This window comes from Balaenoptera borealis, assembly GCF_965194805.1.
Source record: "Balaenoptera borealis genome assembly, chromosome: 1".
Classification (NCBI taxonomy): domain Eukaryota; kingdom Metazoa; phylum Chordata; class Mammalia; order Artiodactyla; family Balaenopteridae; genus Balaenoptera; species Balaenoptera borealis.
Genome location: NC_138860.1, coordinates 90,960,536 through 90,982,323, shown reverse-complemented (window position 1 = coordinate 90,982,323; position 21,788 = coordinate 90,960,536). Strand labels below are relative to the sequence as shown.

The 21,788-nt window shown below is 34.1% G+C and overlaps 1 protein-coding gene and 1 long non-coding RNA gene across 5 annotated transcripts in view; both read left to right on the top strand.

Annotated features, from left to right (window-relative positions):
* The window catches only part of MAN1A2 (mannosidase alpha class 1A member 2), a 172,907-nt gene that overhangs the window by 102,397 nt on the left and 48,722 nt on the right, over positions 1 to 21,788 (top strand). For all 4 annotated transcript variants that reach the window (XM_082369254.1, XM_082369255.1, XM_082369253.1 and 1 more), the window contains 4 exons: positions 853 to 947; positions 7,312 to 7,435; positions 12,212 to 12,305; positions 20,545 to 20,660. In XM_082369254.1, coding sequence (XP_082225380.1) covers positions 853 to 947; positions 7,312 to 7,435; positions 12,212 to 12,305; positions 20,545 to 20,660 — 429 coding nt within the window. The remainder of the gene's footprint in view (positions 1 to 852; positions 948 to 7,311; positions 7,436 to 12,211; positions 12,306 to 20,544; positions 20,661 to 21,788) is intronic.
* LOC309617565 lies at positions 958 to 6,456 on the top strand. The gene is made up of 2 exons (XR_014238045.1): positions 958 to 5,972; positions 6,040 to 6,456. It is a non-coding gene; the product is annotated as an uncharacterized lncRNA (long non-coding RNA).

Sequence of the window (21,788 nt, the reverse complement as noted above, 5' to 3'; positions counted from 1 at the left end):
AAAAGTACTTGACTGCAATGAAAAGATGGAACCTTAAATGTCCAACGAATTTGAAATTAATTTGAGAGAGGATAGATTTGGGGCATATAGAAGAACACGCCACTTTTCCTAGTAGGATATTATGACCTAATCTCAGTTTTGAGTCTCTTCTATAAGTCAGTAGTCTACAAAATGAGGTACACAAATCTGTTGGTATATGCTAAGAATATTAGAAATCTTACTATATATGTCTTGGTAATAGTACATGGTTTTGAAAGTTTGAGAGCCATTGATATTTAGGCAATTTATTGTTTTATGTACCAAAAAAAGCAGCAGCTGGGACCAAGGGGTGAAGCATTTATAACTCATAAAATCAACTTGGAATGTGAACATAAACATTTTCTTTTCTTTTAATAAATGTGGCTGAACCTTGTTGGAGAATGTTGAGATATTAACAAGCTTATAGTAATTCAAGGGCATTTATCCAAATTGGGTCGCATCTCTTTCTTTTGTTTTAATATTTGTACTAAGCTTGTATACCATGGATGAAGATTTCACAGCCTAGTGTTTTCTCTCAGATTTTTTTGCCAGTTGAGAATACAGATAATATCAACACCAAAACCATGTCCTTCCCTTTCAATTAATTGCAGTTTCTGGCCATTTCACGTTGGGTAGCTTTTTCCTCAGTATCCATCCACTTTACAACCATTCTCTCTGATTGCTGTATGCTCTGTGGTACCAAAAGAGATGCCATTTTTTCCCCTCGTACTTTCATTTATCCAGTACATTGTGGTGTGCATCCTATAAGAGACCAGGAAATATTATTGACATCAGTAATTTCATAATTTATGAATGTTCATGTTTTTATCTCAGATATTCAAGATTAAAGCAGTCCAGTTGGCTGAGAAACTCCTTCCTGCCTTTAACACACCTACGGGGATTCCTTGGGCAATGGTGAATCTGAAAAGGTAGATTCTATTTTTATGTGGTTATTCCTGTTCTAAATAAATTAGATTAACTGATTTTTTGACCCTTTAAAAAGGTATTAGAAATTTCTAATGATCAGCCCCCACCATACTTTTTAAGACTTAAACTGTTTTTCTCTTCATATGTACAGAAGCATATTTCTTTAAAACACTGTCTGATTTTTAAAATATGTTCTTTACTTTGAAACAGTTCGCTTGCCGTAACTGTATTCCAGTTTCTACTGCTTGTTTCTCTGAGTCTAGATTTCTGTCTCTTACAAAATAGTTGTTTCTTTATGATTTGCTTATTCATTTCCATTTAGTGCTGTAATGGATTCAAAGTGCTTTCCCTCTTTTGTTTTATGTACACGACGTGTTGATCTTTTTCTAAGTCAAAATGGAACACAGTATACCTTAAAATCAGGGCTTCCTGTTGCTGAACGTCTTACTGATGATAAGGGAAGACATAATTCCTGACGTTGACTATAGGGTCCTTTTTATGGTATTTACACCGTTGAAGTTCAAAGTGAGGCATGATTCTGTGACAGCTTTATTTGGGAAAACTAATCTATTTTAGTCATTTCTTTCTAATGGAGAACTTTATAAAGTTTTAATTTTCACTGAGAAATCAGTATTTAATACTGAACATGACATCTAACTTTACTATTCTTTGATGTCATGCAATATATATAATGTAAACTCCCTGTTTGTGAGGGAAAAGCTAGCTAGATTTCCAGACCAACCTCCACAAAAGGTTATGGTCACATACCTGTTCTCTGTCCTTAGTTTCATGATAGATTTTCTGATGTTTCCTTCAGTAGCATTGTCAGAGTCATATCTTATAACTTTCTTAGATAATAAGAATTTTAACTTAATTAGCTTACAGTTTAAGTCTGAGATGAAGAAAGACTACAGGATATTATTATTATTATTATTTGTCTATATAGAAAATAACTGAAAAATCCAGCATTGCAGAACTTCAAACTTAGATTGAGATGAAAATAGAAGGGTTTTCAAGGACCATGTCTTGAACATAAGTTTAATTTTCATGTTGTTTCTTTGTATATATTCATACACGTGCATATTTTACTTGGGTTTATAGATCACAGATGTAATTATTTACCAATTTTTTTAAAGGTTTTTGTTTTTGTTTTTGATTGAGTTCTACATGTGTCTCACAAACAGACTTTCTTCCAGTCTTGCTGTCTGAAAGCCAACTCATGTTAATAATCTAACATTATTTATCTCCTACAATATGCTATATAGCGTACAGAAGCACACACATAGATACTGGTGGAGCTTTTAAAATTTTTTATGGTTTGTTTGGATACTTGCTTTTCTACTTCTTATTTTTCTCACTCAACAAAATCTCATGGAAATACTCTTCCAGGTTATGCCACAGAACTTTAAATCAATCTTTGTGATGACTACATAGTGGAATATAGGATATATTATAATACATAGGTTATACCGTAATTTGTTTAATCATTCCACATCAGTGGTATTTGTTTATTTCCATTATTTTGCTACCATAAACACTGTTACAATAGCATCCTGTTATATGTGTCCTTGTTTAGTGGGGAATTTTCTCTGAAAATGATTCTTAGGAATATGATTGCTGTATCAAAGGGCATATGTCTCTTTTTTCTTTGTGGGATAGATTCCCAAGTGTGGAATTTCTGGATCAAAGCATATATGTATTTTTAAATTTAGTAGTTACTCCCCAGATGTTTTCCAAAAGGCTGTAGGTCATCATATTTCCATCAACAATGTGTGAGAGTACCAAAATGTCTACAAGTATATGTTCTGTTTGATTTTCAAGAGATTGATGGCTATAAAGTGTTACTATTGTTATTTTCATTTGTATTTTCTGCTTAGTGAATTTGAGCATCTTTTCATAAATTTGTTGAACATCTAGATTTGTTTTTTGTGAATTGTCTGTTCCTAGTGTTGATTGGATTGTTTGTCTTTTCTAGTTAGTTTATACAAGAGCCTTGTAGATTATAGAATTATTTCCTTTTTCCCTGTTCTACTACTTGTTTGTTGTCTTTATTTGTAATAATTTTTCATTCCTAAGTTTTAAATGTTTATATATACAAATATATCTTTTATAACTTCAGGGTTTTCAATCTTGGTTAAAAAGATTGTCTTCACCTATATTTTATAGTCTTCTGGATTTCCATAAAATGTTTTTATAATACTGCTTTTTTTAAAAAAAAATCATCAAATATGATGTTGGCTGTAGATTTTTTAATCAATTGCCTTTATCAGATTGAGGAAATTTTTTCTCTAGATAAACTGTTAAAATAACTTAGAATAAAATTATTCAAAAACTCATTAGATACTATTCTTACTAGGCTCTTTGTGAGGTGTTTTCACAATCTTAAATGTCATTTAATTTCCTAACAACCATGTGAGCTAGGTATCATGAACTCTCACATTATAGGTAAGGAAACTGAGTCTCACAGAAAGCAAATATCTTTTTTTTCTTTTATTGTGGTAAAAGTCACATAATAAAAAACATAACTATTTTAACCATATTTAACTGTATAGTTCAGTGGCACTAAGTACATTCACATTGTTCTACAACTCTCACCATCATCCATCTCCCGAATTTTTCACCTTCCTAAACTGAAACTCTGTCCCCCTTAAACACTAACTCCCCATTTGCCCTCCCCGCCCCACCCCCACCCCTCAGCCCCTGGCATCTACCAGTGTACTTTCTGACTCTATGAATTTGACTATTCTAGGTACCTCATATAAGCGGAATCAAACAGTATTTGTCTGCACCTAATGTATATTGGAATGCATTTTTAAGGTTAACTTAATATATGTCCTGCAAACATGGTACCTTCTTTTTTTTTCTTCCCCTGTGCTATACAGTAGGTACTCACCAGCCATCTACTTCATACATAGTAGTGTACAGACGTTAATCCCAATCTCCCAGTTCATCTCACCCTCCCCCACTTGGTGTCCATACATTTGTTCTCTACATCTGTGTCTCTGTTTCTTCTTTGCAAACAGGTTCATTTTTCTCAATTCCACGTATGTGCATTAATATATGATATTTGTTTTTCTCTTTCTGACTTACTTCACTCTGTATGACAGTCTCTAGGTCTATCCATGTCTTTGCCAATGGCACAATTTCGTTCCTTTTTAAGGCTGAGTAATATTCCATTGTATATATGTACCACATCTTCTTTATCCATTCCTCTGTTGATGGACATTTAGGTTGCTCCCATGTCCTGGCTATTGTAAATAGTGCTGCAGTGAACACTGGGGTGCATGTATCTTTTGGAATTATGGTTTTCTCTAGGTATATGCCCAGGAGTGGGATTCCTGGGTCAGAGAAGGCAAATATCTTGCTCAAGGTCCTACAGTTAATTAATGGCAGGACTAGGAGCCTATGTGCTACATCAGTAGTTAAGATTATTATCCTTATCTTCTACATCTATTTCAACTCCTCTACCAAATCATGTATTACTCTATTCTGCTTACACTTTAGTGGTAATTCTAAGATATGGTTCTTGTGTCTAGAAAAGCTCATAATTATTCCATACTTGTCATTTGACTTACCTAATTTAGTATTTATCTAGGTGATACAGAGTTTAAAAAATCAGCTAGTGCTAAAAGATCTAAAACCAATAACATCAGTCCTTCAGTGAGAGAAAGATTTATATTTTTTACTTCCTCCTAAAAGTAGAAGAGACCTTAGAGAATGGTTTAGAGTTCTAGTAGGAATAACCTGTGAACTCTGCTACTTGAATAATTAATCTAGACTTCCAGTTCCAGCCATGGAATAGCTTGTATCAGGTTAACTCTCCCACAATCATAAAAAGGTCAGCAAGATGGTTTGAAGGGATTAGAGAGCAACTAACTAAGGGAGGACCCAAGGGGCTGTGATCCTAAGAGAAGGTCATCTCCATAGAAACACTGGCTTTACCCCCGAGGGCATATTCTAAATTATGGGGCAGGGCAATTGAAGCCAAGCCTAAAGTAGTGGTCATTTAGGGCAAAGAAGACTATGGTCAGGTCTTGGAGCTGCCAGAATGGCTGAGATACGAGGGACAAGTATCTCAAGACAGGAAGGAATTGCAGAGGAAAAGCCCCAAAATTTATGTACAAATTTTCCTCAAATTGTTGGCTGATTCTATACCTGCCCATGCACAGGGACTCAAAAAAACTAGATAACAACATTTGGAAGCTAATTTAACAGCTACATGGTACTGGCGAGACAGAGGTTAGTGTTTAAGCCTGCCAAGGTGGAGGGCCCTGTGAGGCTGTCTGTAAAATAAAAAGTAAAAAACCTTGTTTAGAATTTAGTATTTTTAAATGCACTATGAATGAAACTTTCATTTGGGACTTTGGGACAGAAGTTTTTACATGGAAATGGGATTTTGTGTTTATACTTGACTTTGCTATAATCCATTCGCCATGCTGACGCCTAGGTAATCTTTCTAAATGGTATGCTTTATTCTTTAAATATTATGTTACATTCCTTAAAATTCTCCATGATGTTCCATCATACTTAAAATAAAAAAACTTTAAATGTCACCATAGCCTACAGAATTTCTGCACAGTCTGGATTTTACCTAGCTCTCTAACCTCGTTCTGTATCATTCACTTCCCCTTCCTGAGCTCCAGCCACACTAGCCAACTTTTTCCTCAGGGCCATTGTGTTTGCTATTTCCTCTGCTGGGAATTCTCTTCTTCCGTATCTGTTCATCACCAGCTCCTTCTCATCATTCAGGTCTCAGTTTAAATTGTGTCATTTTAGAAACTCTTTGAACATTATACATAAAGTCTTCGAACTCATTTTCCATCACTAGTACTCATATTCTATCACTCTATTTAAATTTCTTTATAACAATTATCACTATTAAAATGGTCTTACTTATTATGGGAACAGGAATGTTATATGTCAGGTTCACTACTATATGTCCCAGATAATAGTAGGCACTTAATATTTGTGAAATGAATGACTGTCCTACATAGTTACTGTATCCATATTTCTTCCTTGATTCTCATGTCTGGCTTCAAAAAGATATGTTACTGGCATTTGCCTATCATAATTTCAAAAACAATATAAAAATAGCCCCCCAAAATTAATGAACTTTCAGCAAGGTAGTGATATACCCTGATATCTATTTTAATGTTTTCTCAACACATAAATAAAACATATCAAATTGAATTGCCAGTATACAAGTAGATATAAAGGGGAAAGTTTAACAAGTACATGGTACTGGGGAGACAGAGGTTAGTGTTTAAAGCTGCCAAGGTGAAGGGCCCTTGGTAAAGACCCCAGGCTTTCAGCTGAGATCCCAGAGGGCCAGTTCCTAGAGGAAGAGGCGAAACTGAAATAGACGACCCTTAACAAAGCCTAAAACCAAGGTAATCTGCCTATACTCAACCTATGTTTGAGAGGAAACTTAACCTTCTGAGAAAGAAGATAACATCCAAAGAGTCTACACTTTTTCATTTATATAGTTTGGCTTCCAATAAAAATTTATAAGGCAGGCTGAAAAAAAAGAAAAAAGAGTTAGAAGATATCGTAGACATATATCTGCACAAATGAAATGTACACAAGATTATTCAGTGTAAAAGTTTTCATAATAGCAAAATATTAGAAATTTGCCAAAGGACCACTGTAGAGGATTGATTAAATAAGTTATGTCTATTCATATAACATAGTAGTTTTCATACAGGCACTATGAGCATTTGAGGCAGGACAGTTCTTTATCAGGATAGCTGTCATGTTACATCTTTGGCCCCAGCACAATAACTGTAAGTTGTACCTTCAAGGTTTGAAACATCTCAGAATGCTCTCACACATTTTCATATGCCTCTGGGGGTGAGACATTTCAATTGAAAATCATTAATGTCACGGAATTCTGTGCATCTATTAAAAACATAAAATGAGAAAGTTGTTTATGAACCGATATGGAACGCCTACTGAGGTACATCTTAATAGTAAAATCCGACGTACAGAGCAGTAAGTATACTTTGCTATGTTTTGTTTAAGAAAGGAGGAAAATAAGAATATATATTTGGATTGCTTATATATGCATAGAAATTTCTGTACTTATACATAAGCTAATGAATGATTATATTTGGGGCCTGTAAGGGGAAGAGAGATGAGAATGGGGTGAAATATATTTAATGTATACTTTTCTACATTGTTTTGCTTTTTAGAACATGTGGATATTCTGTTAACAATAATTTTAAAATAATAAAATTTTAGGTATAAGTAATCTATTGTTTGAGATAATAATTTCTAAGAGATATATATAAAATTTATGTATTCATTCAAAAAAATGTTTCATTTTTTTTCCCAATCCTGTCTCCTTTTACCTTTTCTTTCATTCAGTGGAGTAGGGCGAAACTGGGGCTGGGCATCTGCAGGTAGCAGCATTCTTGCTGAATTTGGTACACTACATATGGAGTTTGTCCACCTCAGCTACTTGACAGGAAACCCGATTTACTACAAAAAGGTTAGTTTTCTTGCCTTCTTTTCTTTGTTATAAAAGAATCCTTTAGGATTCTACCCCAAAGATTTGATTAATGCTTAGGAAATGTTTGCCTTTTTAAAAATTATGTAAAGAAATGTCCCTTCTATTTAGAACATATTTAAAATATTTACTGTTATTTGAGAAGATATAACCACTAGTAAGTATTTTTAAAATTCCATTACTATCTCTAGCATTGTGCTGAAGTTCCTAGTCAGCATGGCAAGATGAGACAAACAAAATGAACAAAAAGGTAAAGAATTGAAAAGGAAGAAAGAAAACAGTAACTGTTCACAGATTAGATGATTACCTAAAATATTAAGACAATCTACATACAAATTATTAGAAATAAGAGCTTAATTTATATTTTGAATAAAAGGTCAATATAAATATTAAAAATCAGTAGAATTTCTCTGTACCAGCTACAGCAGGCAAGAAAGTATCATTTATAAAAACATATCTTATGTGGTAGGATGAAAGTATAAGTTTCCCACAAATAAATCTAACAAAAGATAAACAAAGTTCAAAACTATTAAGTGACATTAAAGATGACCTAAATAAATCGAGAGATGTATTATGTTCATGTACAGGAAAACAATATCATAAAAATTTCAGTCATCTCCAGATTGATCTATAGCATCAATTCAATGCCAATCAATTCCCCAATGCCTATTTTTTTTTTTAATGGAACTTGACTATACACTTCTAGCATTTAAATAGAAGGGAAACATTCAAAATATTCCTGAAGAAAAACATGTTGGGTGGGTTTGTATTACCCAGTTATCAACACTAACAGTATAGTGTTGGTGCATAGAGACAAGTAAGACTGATGAACAGAATAAATAGCCCTTAAACAGACCCACATATTTGTAGAAATGTTGTAACAATGGTAGCATTGTAGATTATAACAATTCTAGGAGCATTAAAGGTTTAAATTTAAAAGACAAAATCTAATAAAGTTGAAAATACATATACTCTATAACCCAGCAATTCCACTCTTTGGTATGTACATTTATATCACATACATAAAAACATTGTTTATATTAGCAATTTATATGATAAGATTTAATACAGCAGTGAAAATAAATTAATTATGGTCACATTCATCAATCAAAAGAGTATAATACAACTTTTATAAAGTTTAAAAGAAGCAGAGCTGAACAAAATATCATTTAGGGATTCAAAAGTGATTTTAATAGAATCAGGATGATGAACATAAAATTCAGAGCTGTGACGATATCTAGGACAAGGGCAGTAGTATGTGAATGGGTAGCAGTAAACAGAACAGCAAAGGTTATGTAGTGTTGTATTTCTTAAATCGAGCTGTGAGTAGAATCTATATATATTCCTTTCTGTGTATGAAATATTTCATCAACTGAGAAGAATTTTCAGTTAAAGATAGCGAAATGGAGCCAGATGACAGAATTTTCCCTTTCCTGATTAAATGAACAATAACAGTGAAAATAATAAAGACCATCAAAAATTCATCAATAACAATGTAAGAAGGAAAAGCTGTAGCCTCATGTCATAAACATGTGATGGCAAAAAAAAAGAAAAAAAGCAAAAGATATCTGCTATGATACTTAAGTCTGTTTCCCACCCTATCTTGAATCCTTACTGGGCAGAGAAAGAAAGTCAACAAATTCCTGGTATTCCCTATTAATCTTACAGGAGAGACCAGTGTGTAGGGTGTCCAGTATATAATTCCCACAGCACCAGAGGGGTTCTCACCTTCCATCCTTCGTGAGCACATAGGCTTCAGGAAATGAACTAGTACACTAGTACTCCAAATCTCAAAGTGTATCCAGAAGGGGAGAATATCCCCGCACACACACAGTAGGAAGGAATTTGAGGACAATTCAGCTATACTCTATCAAACCAAAGTTCAGGTCAGAGCTGACCCAGTTAAATGTGAGCAAGATGAAAGAGAAAGCATGGCAATTATACAGACATACTGCAGGAAGCAAAATCAGGGCAGTAAATAGCATGTAAAATACTGATAAAGAACCCAGTTTGAAATTTTAAAGGTCTCTGTGAGCAATTCATACTATAATAGAGATTGAATTCAGTAAAATTAGAACTCAAAACCAAAATAAAACAGTAATATACAAGAAAATTGTAGAGCTAAAGAAACAAATTGAGACCTTACATAATATATTTCTGTAAAATAAATAAATGAAAAATAACAAATAACTTGTACATAGTTGAAAACTGAATTACTGACATGGAATAAAAGCAAGAGATAATCATAGTGAAAACAAGGAAAAACATAAAGAGATTAAAAAGATGATAAATTTGTAAAACAGATAATCTAACCTATGGTATTTCTTTTTTTTTTTTTTTAATTTTTGGCTGCATTGGGTCTTCGTTGCTGTGTGTGGGCTTTCTCTAGTTGTGGCGAGCGGGGGCTACTCTTCGTTGCAGTGCACGGGTTTCTCATTGTGGTGGCATCTCTTGTTGTGGAGCACAGGCTCTAGGTGCATGGGCTTCAGTAGTTGTGGCACGTGGGCTCAGTAGTTGTAGCACGCCGGCTCTAGAGTGCAGGCTCAGTAGTTGTGGCACGTGGGCTTAGTTGCTCTGCGGCATGTGGGATCTTCCTGGGCCAGGGCTCGAACCCATGTCCCCTGCATTGGCAGGCGGATTCTTAACCACTGCGCCACCAGGGAAGTCCTATGTGGTATTTCTTAAGTGGAGGACCTAACCCATAGAACTCACCTAAAAGCAACAAAAAGGAGAAACAGAACTATGTACTCCATTTTTAACAAAATTAGGAGATACTTGATACTTCATGTAACAAAATAGGAAGAAAGGTTGGCATAAACAATCAAGGTCAGAGAGAGGTTTGGGTAACTGAGGAGAGGATATTAATAGGTGGCTACAGATTTTCAAAAATAAAAAGCTAATAGAGCAGTTCTCTAGATTAAGTGGTACACCTTGAGGTACAAAACCAAATCCTCATTAGCAGCAATGAGAACAGGATCACAGACCAATGGTGGATGCTTCTTTGGACCCCACTAAATATAATGTGTTGAGAAGCTAGAAGAACAGAATTCAGTTAGGAATCTCACTGACAAGCTGTATTTGTGCCCATACAGTTTGGTGAGGGAAGAGAATGAATGACAGATTCTCTATTATGCGTAGTGCTGCATTGCTAGTTTCAGTTGCCTGAGGAGAAGCAAAGGCTTAAAAAAGCACATTCACATTTGGACTCTACTTATCCTTTTATGTCAAAACTCATGTGAATTGCTGGTTCAAGAAAAATAGTAATGAGTAAGTCATCAAAAAAGAACATGTATAGAATTTATACAAAAATATTACCAGAAAAAAAAAAGAAGGAAAAAATGTGAAAAATAAATGATGGCCAAAAAATGCTTATCAGAAAATAGCAACTGAAGACCTGGACCAAACATCACCATGAGAGAGAAGATAATGAAGCTCTCATCTCTGTGAAACAAGAATATAAGATGTGATGTCATTAATAAAGTATAAGAAGAAATTAAGTTATCGTCAAAATGAAGGGCAAAATGGAAGCAATACAAAGAAAGCGTTCAAAATATACTAAGAGACTTAGAAGACAAAATTGAGACAGGCTAGTAAACATATGGAAATGAAAAGATAGATAAAAAGATTTAGAAAGGAAATAATAGATGTAGAAGAGAAGCAGAGAGGATTCAATGTATGCATAATTTTCAGGAGACAAAAGAACGCTAATTTTTTCATCTTTCATAACAACATCATCCTGAACTGACTAAACCTGGTTCATGGAATTATTCAGATTGAGGTTGTTGTACATAGAGTTGGTCTCAAACATGAAAGAACACAGGTAATAAGCATCCCTGAGCCCATTCCTAAAACTGCATGATGACAGAATCCAGCTGAGTGAAAGATGATTGGGAACTTTGTGTTAAAAGGATTGTTATAATGCTCAAGTCCAGAAAACAGTGAAGTATATATAAGGTCCTGTGAAAAAGAAAATGTTTCCCCAAGTCATTTATACCAATTAAGTTATCCTTCAGATGAGAAGATAACATTCTCAAATAAGAATACAAGAAATGGAATACCTTTGTGCTTTTTTTTTTTTAAGCACTTAAAAAAATCCATCATCCAATCTAGAGATGAATCAAAACAAAGTCCCTGGGAAAGTCTCTAGCTTCTTAATATGTTTCATGATTTTTTCCCCCCTTAACTTCAGGATATCTTTCAGGAATTGGAAGTTTAGGAATTTTAGAAATATAGGGATATCTATTATGGGATCAATATTTAAAGTTCAGCAGTTTAGTTTTACTTTATTTACTTTTTCATCTATTAACTTCAGAGTGGTTTCATACTTTTTTATTACAAATGTCCTATTATGATTATATTTCTATGAAATTATTTCTGTTCTTATGTTTAGTTATGTACACATTGAATATGTCTGGAATGATGTTTATCACCGATGTTTCTGATTGCTATTTCTGGATAGTAGAATGTTGGAATTTAAATTGGTTTCCGTCTGTGCTCTTTTCTTTGTATTTTTATTTCTTGACTTTTAAATAATGCTCATATTTCATCTTATAAAAATAATGAGTCATTAGATGCCTTTCCTTACCATCTCACACACACACACACACACACACACACACACACACACACACACACACACGATTGGGGGGTGGGATGGCAGTGTAGGCTCCGAGTGAGGAGAAAAACAAAGCCCAGATTAATATAAAATCTTAATGATTTTGTTTTCATTAATTGCATTCTTAATTTTATTTTGCTTAGGTCATGCACATTCGGAAACTACTTCAGAAAATGGATCGTCCAAATGGTCTTTATCCAAATTATTTGAATCCACGAACAGGTCGCTGGGGTCAGTGTAAGTATATCTGTTATAACTGATGCTTTGTTGAAAGATTGAAACTTGTGCTTGATGTGTTGATAAATATACTACATGTAGTGTTAGAAGCCTCAGTTAATATATAACCCTGTGATCTGCTAGTGCTGTTACCTTTGGCAAGTTTCTAATCTCTTGTAGCTTCAGGTTTTCTACTTGTAAAATGGAAACATGAATTTCCTCTCTCACAGGAGTGTTTTATTTTGTGTATGTGTAAGTACTTTGCTAAAATATAGTGTGGCATTTGCGAAGGGTTGTACTTTTAAGCCCTTATTTGTAAACTATGTCTTCATGTAAATAAGAGCATTGCTTGATATAAGTATGTAGTAACGGAATATGAAGAACAGTTGAGCGTGTTAAATGACTAGAAAATGGGGTGATTGCTCTTGGACAGGCCATGTCTGGTCATTCATTTTAAAAGAAGGTATCAGTGTCTGTTATTTACCAGGCTCTTGAATGAGACTGGAGATAGGGAAAGAATATATAGGACTTGGTCTGAATTCAGGCAGCTCTCAGGCTAGCAGGCAGGGTAGGCAGACACACTTAGAAGTAGTTGAAATATAATGTGATAGGTGTTGTATTGATAGTAGAGGCATGTACCAATTGTTAGGTGAGACTGTGGTAAAAGTGATTTCCTCTGTCTCAGGAGACAGTGTTTTGTTTGGGGAGGGGTGATTTTCTTATTAGAGTTTTAGAATTGATCTTTGAAGGAATTGATTTTTTAAAAACAATAAATAATAAATGTTTTCTGTTAGTTCATGAAAAAAACAAAACACAAATGGACAGTATACAGATGTTCATATTTAATCCTAAAAGTGGCGCTAATGAGGATGATACATGGAGACAACGTAGTGTAACAATACACTCTTTCTGTACAGACTGTTGCTACTTTACTAGAATGTACAAAAGACTGCCATCTGTAGTACCATATTTGTGGCATCTCCATAGACTGGTCATCAGAGACCTTTGTCCCTCTGTCTTCCCACTTCACCAAGTCCCTAATCAAATCAATGAAGCTTTTAAACAGAAGACACTGTTCTTTATCAAATCTGTAAAGGAAATGGACACATCCCTGTATCCAGTGCTTCAAAAAGTATTAAAATTTGTATGACCTTTGAACTAGTGACTCATTTCTAAGCATTTATTCCAAAGAAATTTTCAGATATATATATATATAGAGAGAGAGAGAGAGAGATAGATAGATATAAATATAGATACACACACACAGCACATATATATGTATATAGAGAGAGGTAATTTACAATTTTGGAGTTATTTATAATAGGGATAATTTGGAAACATTCTAAAGCACTCCATAGAAAGTCCAATGGAACTTTCTATGATGATGAAAATGTTCTGTTTCTGTCCTATCTAATATAGTAGTGGTTATTAGCATGTGGTTATTGAGCACTGGAAATGTTAGTATGGTTGTGGAACTGCATTTTAAATCTTATTTACTTTTAATTAATTTAAATTTAATTAGCTATTTGTGACTAGAGCCTACCACATTGGACAGTGCAGTTTTTAAACATCCTATGAAAGAGATTTGGTTAAATTATAATCCCTCCAGATCTAATATACAATATAGTCATTAAAAGTTATGTTATAGAATACTTGACATAGATAAATATGAAATATCTAGAAAGATATTGAGAAAAAGAGAGAAAACATACCACAAGGATAGAAACCAAGGTGTTACCTGTGGGTTTTTACTGAATGTTTGTTTTTGTTTTCTTCTTTTGTTTACCTCTATTAATCTAAATTTGATAATGGACATGTATTACTTTTGAAGTAAGATTAAAAACATTTTTAAATAAGAAGATGCTATTTTCCACACCAAAATCTTAGAATACTGGAAAAAATAAATCAGTGTTTGAGAATTGCCAGCCTTTGAAATGACCAGCAGTATCTCACTGATGGCATCTTAATTATTAAAGTTATAACTCTTTCTCTTCATCATATGGTGTTGTGAAAACTAGATAGCCACATGAAAAAGAATGAAGTTGGGCCCTTACCTTTATCAGATACAAAACTTAACTCACAATGCACCCAAGACCCTAAATTTAAGGACCAAAACTATAAAACTCTTAGAAGAGGGACAAATCTTCATGACCTTGGATTTGGGAGTGACTTCTTCAAAAGCATAGGCAACAATAGAAAAAATAGATAAATTGGATTTCATTAAAATTAGAACTTTTGTGTATCAAAGGATATTGTCATGAAATTGAAAGACAGCCCACAGAATGAGAGTTTATTTGCAAATAAATGAGAGTTAATATTTGCAAATCATATATCTGATAAGGGCTTAATATCCAGAATATATAAAGACCTTCTAAAACTCAACAGCAAAAAGACAAACACTGAATTAAAAAATGGGTAAAGGACTTGAAATAGTTATTTCTCCAAAGAAAATATTCAAATGGAAAATAAACACATGAAAAAAATGCTCAACATCATTAGTTATTAGGGGAATGCAATTAAAAGCATAATGAGATGTCACTTCACACCTACCAGGATGACTGTAATCAAAAGGACAGATAATGAGTGTTGGTGAGGATGTGTGGAGAAATTGGAACCCTCTCACACCACTAGTGGGAATGTAATATGGTGTAGCCACTGTGAAAAATAGTTTGGTGGTTTCACAATAAGTTGAACATAGAATTCCATATGATCCAGCAGTTCAACTCCTAGGTATCTACCCAAAAGGTTTGAAAGCAAGGACTCACACAGATACTTGTATGCCAGTGTTCACAACAACATTATTTGCAATACCCAAACGTAGAAACAACCAAAGTGTCCAACAGATGGATAAACAAAATGTGGTATATACATACAATGGAATATTATTTAGCTATAAAAAGGAATAAAGTTCTGATACATGCTACAACATCGATGAACCTTGACAATATTATGCTAAAATGAAAAACGCCAGTTGCAAAAGGACAAATATTGTATAATTCCAGTTACATCAGATATCTAGAGTAGTCAAATTTACAGAGACAGAAAGTGGATTGGAGGTTACCAGGGGCTTGGGTGGGAGGAGAATGGAGAGTTATTGTTTAATAGGTACAGAGTTTCTATTTGGGGTGATGAAAAAGTTTTGGAAATAATGACAATGTTTGTACCACATTATAAATGTAATTAATGCCACTGAATAGTACACTTAAAAAATGGTAAAAATAGTAATGTTCATGTTATATGTATATATTTTACCACAATAAAAAATTGTAGTAAAAAACAATTCTTTCATTCATACTTGTTTTTTCCCACAAAACAAATCCAGATGACTTCTTTAGAGTATGTTCACTCTCAGCATTTATTAATTTTGAGACTGTTATAAAAAGAGCTATTCACTGGTTGTTTTGACAAGAGGTCTTTAAAACTCTAGGGGAGCTATCCTGATATCCCTTTAGCAGCTGCAGTCCTTTTAAATTGTCCAATTTGTTCCTTTTAGTGTTTTTGTATATTTCGTATCAGCTTCTGAAAAGTGTATCAAATTCCATTATTATCTTTGAGCAGTATACATCTGTCATAACTATAAATAGTCTGCAAAACAAACAGTGAATTGAACTGAAATTTAACAATTCAGCTTTGGCTAACTGTATTATAATTAGAGTAATGATAAGGTCTGTGACATGCACACAGCAATCACAGAGAATAGTTATGGTAATTACCTTCAGGAAAACTACTTGGCAACAGATATAAAAGAATATAGTAAGCAACCTAGATTTAAAGGCACATCATTAATATCTTTTTTCTTTTTTACTTTATTTTTTCACTACTTTTCTAAGTGCAGTACTTAGCCTATGCCGTTTAATGACTTAAGTGAAGAAAATATACAACATTCATCATTACTGATACACTAAATTTTATACTACTGATGTAAAAACTGTGAAAAAAAAGCAAGAATGGGTGTAATATTTGGAGTTAGAAGACTAATCCAGGCTTTCCTGCTTAATAATTTAGATAAGTTATTTAACCTCATGCCTTTGTTTCTTCATCTGTTCTAATTGTACTTATTTTAATAAGACAGTTGTGTGGATCATATTTATGAGATAATAAATATATTTGAAAATGCTTCATAAACTATAACACATGATACAAATATTAATTTTTATTCTAGAATTTCTTGTAAGAACACTTCAAGAATTAACTTCTTAGAAACCTGCCATTAACTTCATGACATGCTAAGACAGATAATATGAACCATTGGTATTTAGTAATACTTTATAAAGTGTTATCAATTTCTGAATTTCAAAAGGACCTTGGAGTGACATGGTTCATCAGATTTGACATCTAGGCAGGCATGGTTCAGTGGTTCAAATAAGAAAGTCAGACTGCTGGGTGATAAATTCCGTAGTTAACCAAGGATTGCAGGCTTCTGCTGTGTATTTATTTATTAAGCATATAAACTTCCACTGGAACAAGAGTCTAGAAGAGCTAGAGAGAGCCTGTCAGGCAGGACTGAGACTACATCCTATAACCTAAGTAACCTGTAACTAAATCTGTAATCCCTAGCAATAATTAACATATCTAAAAATCATTTCCCCTAAACCGTGATGCCAAAGACTTTTGCTTTTTCATCTTTTTCTCGTTATTTCACCTACTTTAATTTTATGTTTTCTTCTTTATATTTTCTTTGCCTGCTCATTTATTAATCCTTAGATCTACAACATATCCAGAAATGTATGTTTGAGACCAAAGTGCAAAATTTAAAAATGCCCTACATGTTATTTTAATGACTTTTACAAGTGTCTTGCTCCTAAGTACCATTTGTGTCCTTTGATCACTTCATACATTCTCTCTTGAGTAAACTCCATTATGGCTCAAATACATTTTTATAAATCCCAATTTTATAACTCCCAAAGTTATACCCCCAACTTATCTGTCTCTGGATTTCCACATGTTTGTTATATCCATTTAGCTATGCAGCTAGTCCCTCAAATTCAGCATGCCCAAGATTCACACTCCTTCCACTTTAAGCCATTTCTCCCTCTAGTATTCCCAGTTTCAGTGAAGAGCACCACTGTTCACTCATTTGCCCCAGCAAGAAATCTAGACATCATCCATGATTTCTCTTTCTCCATTCTTTCAGTAAACACCTGATAGATACCAAACCAAAAGAGTGTGGTAGAGTCAAGAAAAATTAGATTATTTTAAGATGTTAATAATAAGAGGTAGTTTCAGTTGAAGGGTAGAAGTTGATGAACCAAGAGGGGGATTCCTGGAAAGGAAGCGGAAGTGGTTAGTGTCCAGAGCTAGATGGAGTGTATAGAGTAGGGAAGGAACATTTCTTCCTCTTTAACAGGCAAAGGGAATAGATAAATTGATAGATGATGGGGGTATAGAAAGTTGAATGATACATTTTTGGGGTGAATGATCTGTATTTTTTATGTGAATTTGAAGGCTTGGTTGTCTGCTGAGAGTAAGGAAGAAGGTAGAGCTGTAGAGGTCTTTTGAAGAAGAGATTTCAAAAATCTGCTTTAGGCTAAAAATAGAACTACCATACGACCCAGCAGTCCCACTACTGGGCATATACCCTGAGAAAACCATAATTCAAAAAGAGTCATGTAACTAAATGTTCATTGCAGCTCTATTTACAATAGTCAGGACATGGAAGCAACCTAAATGTCCATCATCGGATGAATGGATAAAGAAGATGTGGCACATATATACAACGGAATATTACTCAGCCATAAAAAGAAACGAAATGGAGTTATTTGTAGTGAGGTGGATGGAGTTAGAGTCTGTCATACAGAGTGAAGTTAAGTCAGAAAGAGAAAAACAAATACAGTATGCTAACACATATATATGGAATCTAAGGGGGGGAAAAAAAAAAGCTCATGAAGAACCTGGTGGCAAGACGGGAATAAAGACACAGACCTATTAGAGAATGGACTTGAGGATATGGGGAGGGGGAAGGGTAAGCTGTGACAAAGTGAGAGAGTGGCATGGACATATATACACTACCAAATGTAAAATAGATAGCTAGTGGGAAGCAACCGCATAGCACAGGGAGATCAGCTCTGTGCTTTGTGACCACCTAGAGGGGTGGGAGGGAGGGAGATGCAAGAGGGAAGAGATATGGGGACATATGTATATGTATAACTGATTCACTTTGTTATAAAGCAGAAACTAGCACACCATTGTAAAGCAATTTTACTCCAATAAAGATGTTAAAAAAAAAAATCTGCTTTAGGGAATGGGAAAGAGCACTAATCAAGGGGTCATAGAAAAGTCGACAAACAATGCTGAGGTTCTCATTGGTGGTGAAAATTGTGAATTTGGGGATAATAGTAGAGTAGACTGACAGGTGGGCTGATGTTTTACTGGTTGCGTGCAATAGGTGAACACTGGAGCAAGGATCCTGAATGGTTGGACAAGAGGATCACCTGTTGCTTCCTTTCCTAACCAGCCTAGACTGCATAGGATCCAAAATAGTGTGAGAATACGCGAGTACGTTTAGTCTTCTGTGTTACCTGTCCTACAAATCCCAATACTTGTATCAATGTAGCCATGTACCTTTCGCATTCATCTAGAGTCAGCTGAGCATTGCTGATGAAAATCATCAGTAATACAGGATAAAGTCACTATAAATTTATAATTTCCAATTCTAACTGGATCACCAGTACCCCTCCCAACTCTAACTTTGATCAGTTTACTTTCTTATTCTTTACTCTCCTTAAGTCTTCTGTATAAACCTCCTATCCATCCTCATCTCTCTTTTGACTGTTTCTTTATTTTCAATTTCCTGGGCAGTTTTAGTTTAGGTATGTCTTTAGTAAAAAGTATTTATGTAGATTAATAAAATAAAACTTTAAAAAATTCCTGTGTGACAGTCTCAGTTTATTTTAAAAGATGAGTTTAGGGCTTCCCTGGTGGTGCAGTGGTTGAGGGTCTGCCTGCCGGTGCAGGGGACACGGGTTCGAGCCCTGGTCTGGGAGGATCCCACATGCCGCGGAGCAACTAAGCCCGTGAGCCACAACTACTGAGCCTGCGCGTCTGGAGCCTGTGCTCCGCAACAAGAGAGGCCACGATGGTGAGAGGCCCGCACACCGCGATGAAGAGTGGCCCCCACTTGCCACAACTAGAGGAAGCCCTCGCACAGAAATGAAGACTCAACACAGCCATAAAGAAAGAAAGAAAGGAAGGAAGGAAGGAAGGAAGGAAGGAAGGAAGGAAGGAAGGAAGGAAGGAAGGAAGAAACCACTTTCTTTAAAAAAAAAACAAGATGAGTTTAATTTAATTTGTTGATGTTACTGATAGGTTTGGGCTGATTCCAAATATCCTTTTTATTTTGTTTACTTGCTTTTGTAAAACCAGTTTTATTAAGGTAAAATTGACATAAGCTATACATAATAAAGTATACAATTTGATAAGCTTTAAAATAAGTATATACTTATGAAAACCATCACCACAATCAAAATAATGAACATATCACCCTAAAAGATTTTGTCATACCCCTTTATGATATTTTCCTCACTCCCTTTCTCACTCCTTCCTTGAGCAACCACTGATATGCTTTCTATCATTACAGATAGGTTTGTATTTTCTACAACTTTATATACATGCAATCCTTTATATGTACTTTTTATTTTTGTCTGGCTTCTTTCACTCAGCATTATTATTTTGAGATTCATCCATGTTGTGTATATCTGTAGTTCCGAGTACTATTCCACTTTGTGGAATACCACAATTTGTTTATCCATTCACCTGTTGATGGACATCTGGGTTATTTTCACTTTTGGGGCTGTTACAAATAAAGTGCTTTGAACATTCACACACAAGCCTTCGAGTGGACATGTGTTCTTCTTTCTCATGAGTAAATATCCAAGAATGGAATGTTTGTATCATATGGTAGGTGTGTATATTTATCTTTTTAAGAAACTGCCAAGTTGTTTTCCAAAGTGGATGTACTATTTTACACTCCCATCAATAGTGTTCTTCCACATAATCACCAATACATGAAAAAGACTACTAAATATGTGAAATACCACATCCAGGAGAAAAAGATATCCTAGAAAATTGGATACATATTTGAAGAGAGTGATTATGGTATACTCTTACTGGACTGAATTTGAAGTATGTTGGAAATACGGCTGTCACTATAATGTTTAAATTATTGGTCTTAATATAGTCATTGTAATTAAAAAACATTATTTTTTATCCTCTGTCTTCTCTTTCTTCCACCTCCATCCTTCTCTTTTCTCTTTTGTTGCAGATCATACATCAGTTGGCGGGCTAGGAGACAGTTTTTATGAGTACTTACTAAAAGCATGGTTGATGTCAGATAAAACAGATCATGAGGCCAGAAAAATGTATGATGACGCTATTGAGGTAATTATTATCAGAACATTTACCTACTTAACATATCGAATATATAATGTATTTGATAGAAATTGATGAGCATCTGTACATATTATATACATTCCTTAGAGTTTGTTAGTATTTTAATAAAATAGTCATATATTAAGTTTTTCTTTATTGTGGCACTTTAAAGAAATTGTTGAAGAATTTAGTGTAACATATTTATGTATGAAAATTTATCTTAATTACTTGTAGCTATTTTCTACAGAGACTGGAAAAGCTAATAACTTCACATACTTTTCCATAAACATTTCTTTTTTGAAATGACCCATTAAACCTACATATTGAGAGCCTTATGGGTAAATAATAAGGACAAAACACTTTTATAGTACTTTTTTATGTGCCAGGAAGTGTTCTGACCCCTTTTACATATGTGAAATCATTTAATCTTCTCTACCATTTTACACATGAGGACCTTAAGGTGCAGAGAGGTTAAGTAACTTGCTAAAGGTCGCATAGCTTAGTTAGTGATGGAGCCTGGAACTCGAGTCTAGATCCAAAGCCTATGCTCTTAACCACTATTCTGTACTGTTTTATATTTATGTAACCCCGTATCACAGTGTAAAAGTTTAAAATTGGAACAAGTTTCATTCTTGAAAACACTTATATGTGATACCTCCAAGTGGAAACTGTGAAATAGAAAAGTGATTTAATCACTTTGTAAATTATTTGCTTTCTGATCTAGTATAAACCCCTATCCCTTTAATAATTTAATCACTTTTAAAAATTGTGTATCTTGTATGTAACACCATTTCTGACTCTAGTCAATGACCCATACTCAAAGTTACAGTTGTTTTGTCTTTAAGTTAAACCGAGGATCTTACTACCCATTTATATCCTTACTTTTTGAGGAACTAATCCCTATAGTTGTTTATAAAAATGCACAGGAGTTGAACTAATATGTGGCATTATAGTGCTTCGCCCATTGTAGGCATTCAATAAATGTTTCTTGAAGGAGTGTGTTGACTAAGAAATTGAACTAAATTGATGTGTAATCAGGAATCTCCACTTTAATATGTGACTTCTAAAATTCTTTATGAAGACCTATATTTTGAAAAGTTGGAGAATTTTATTCTGTTATTAAACTTTAAACCTAGA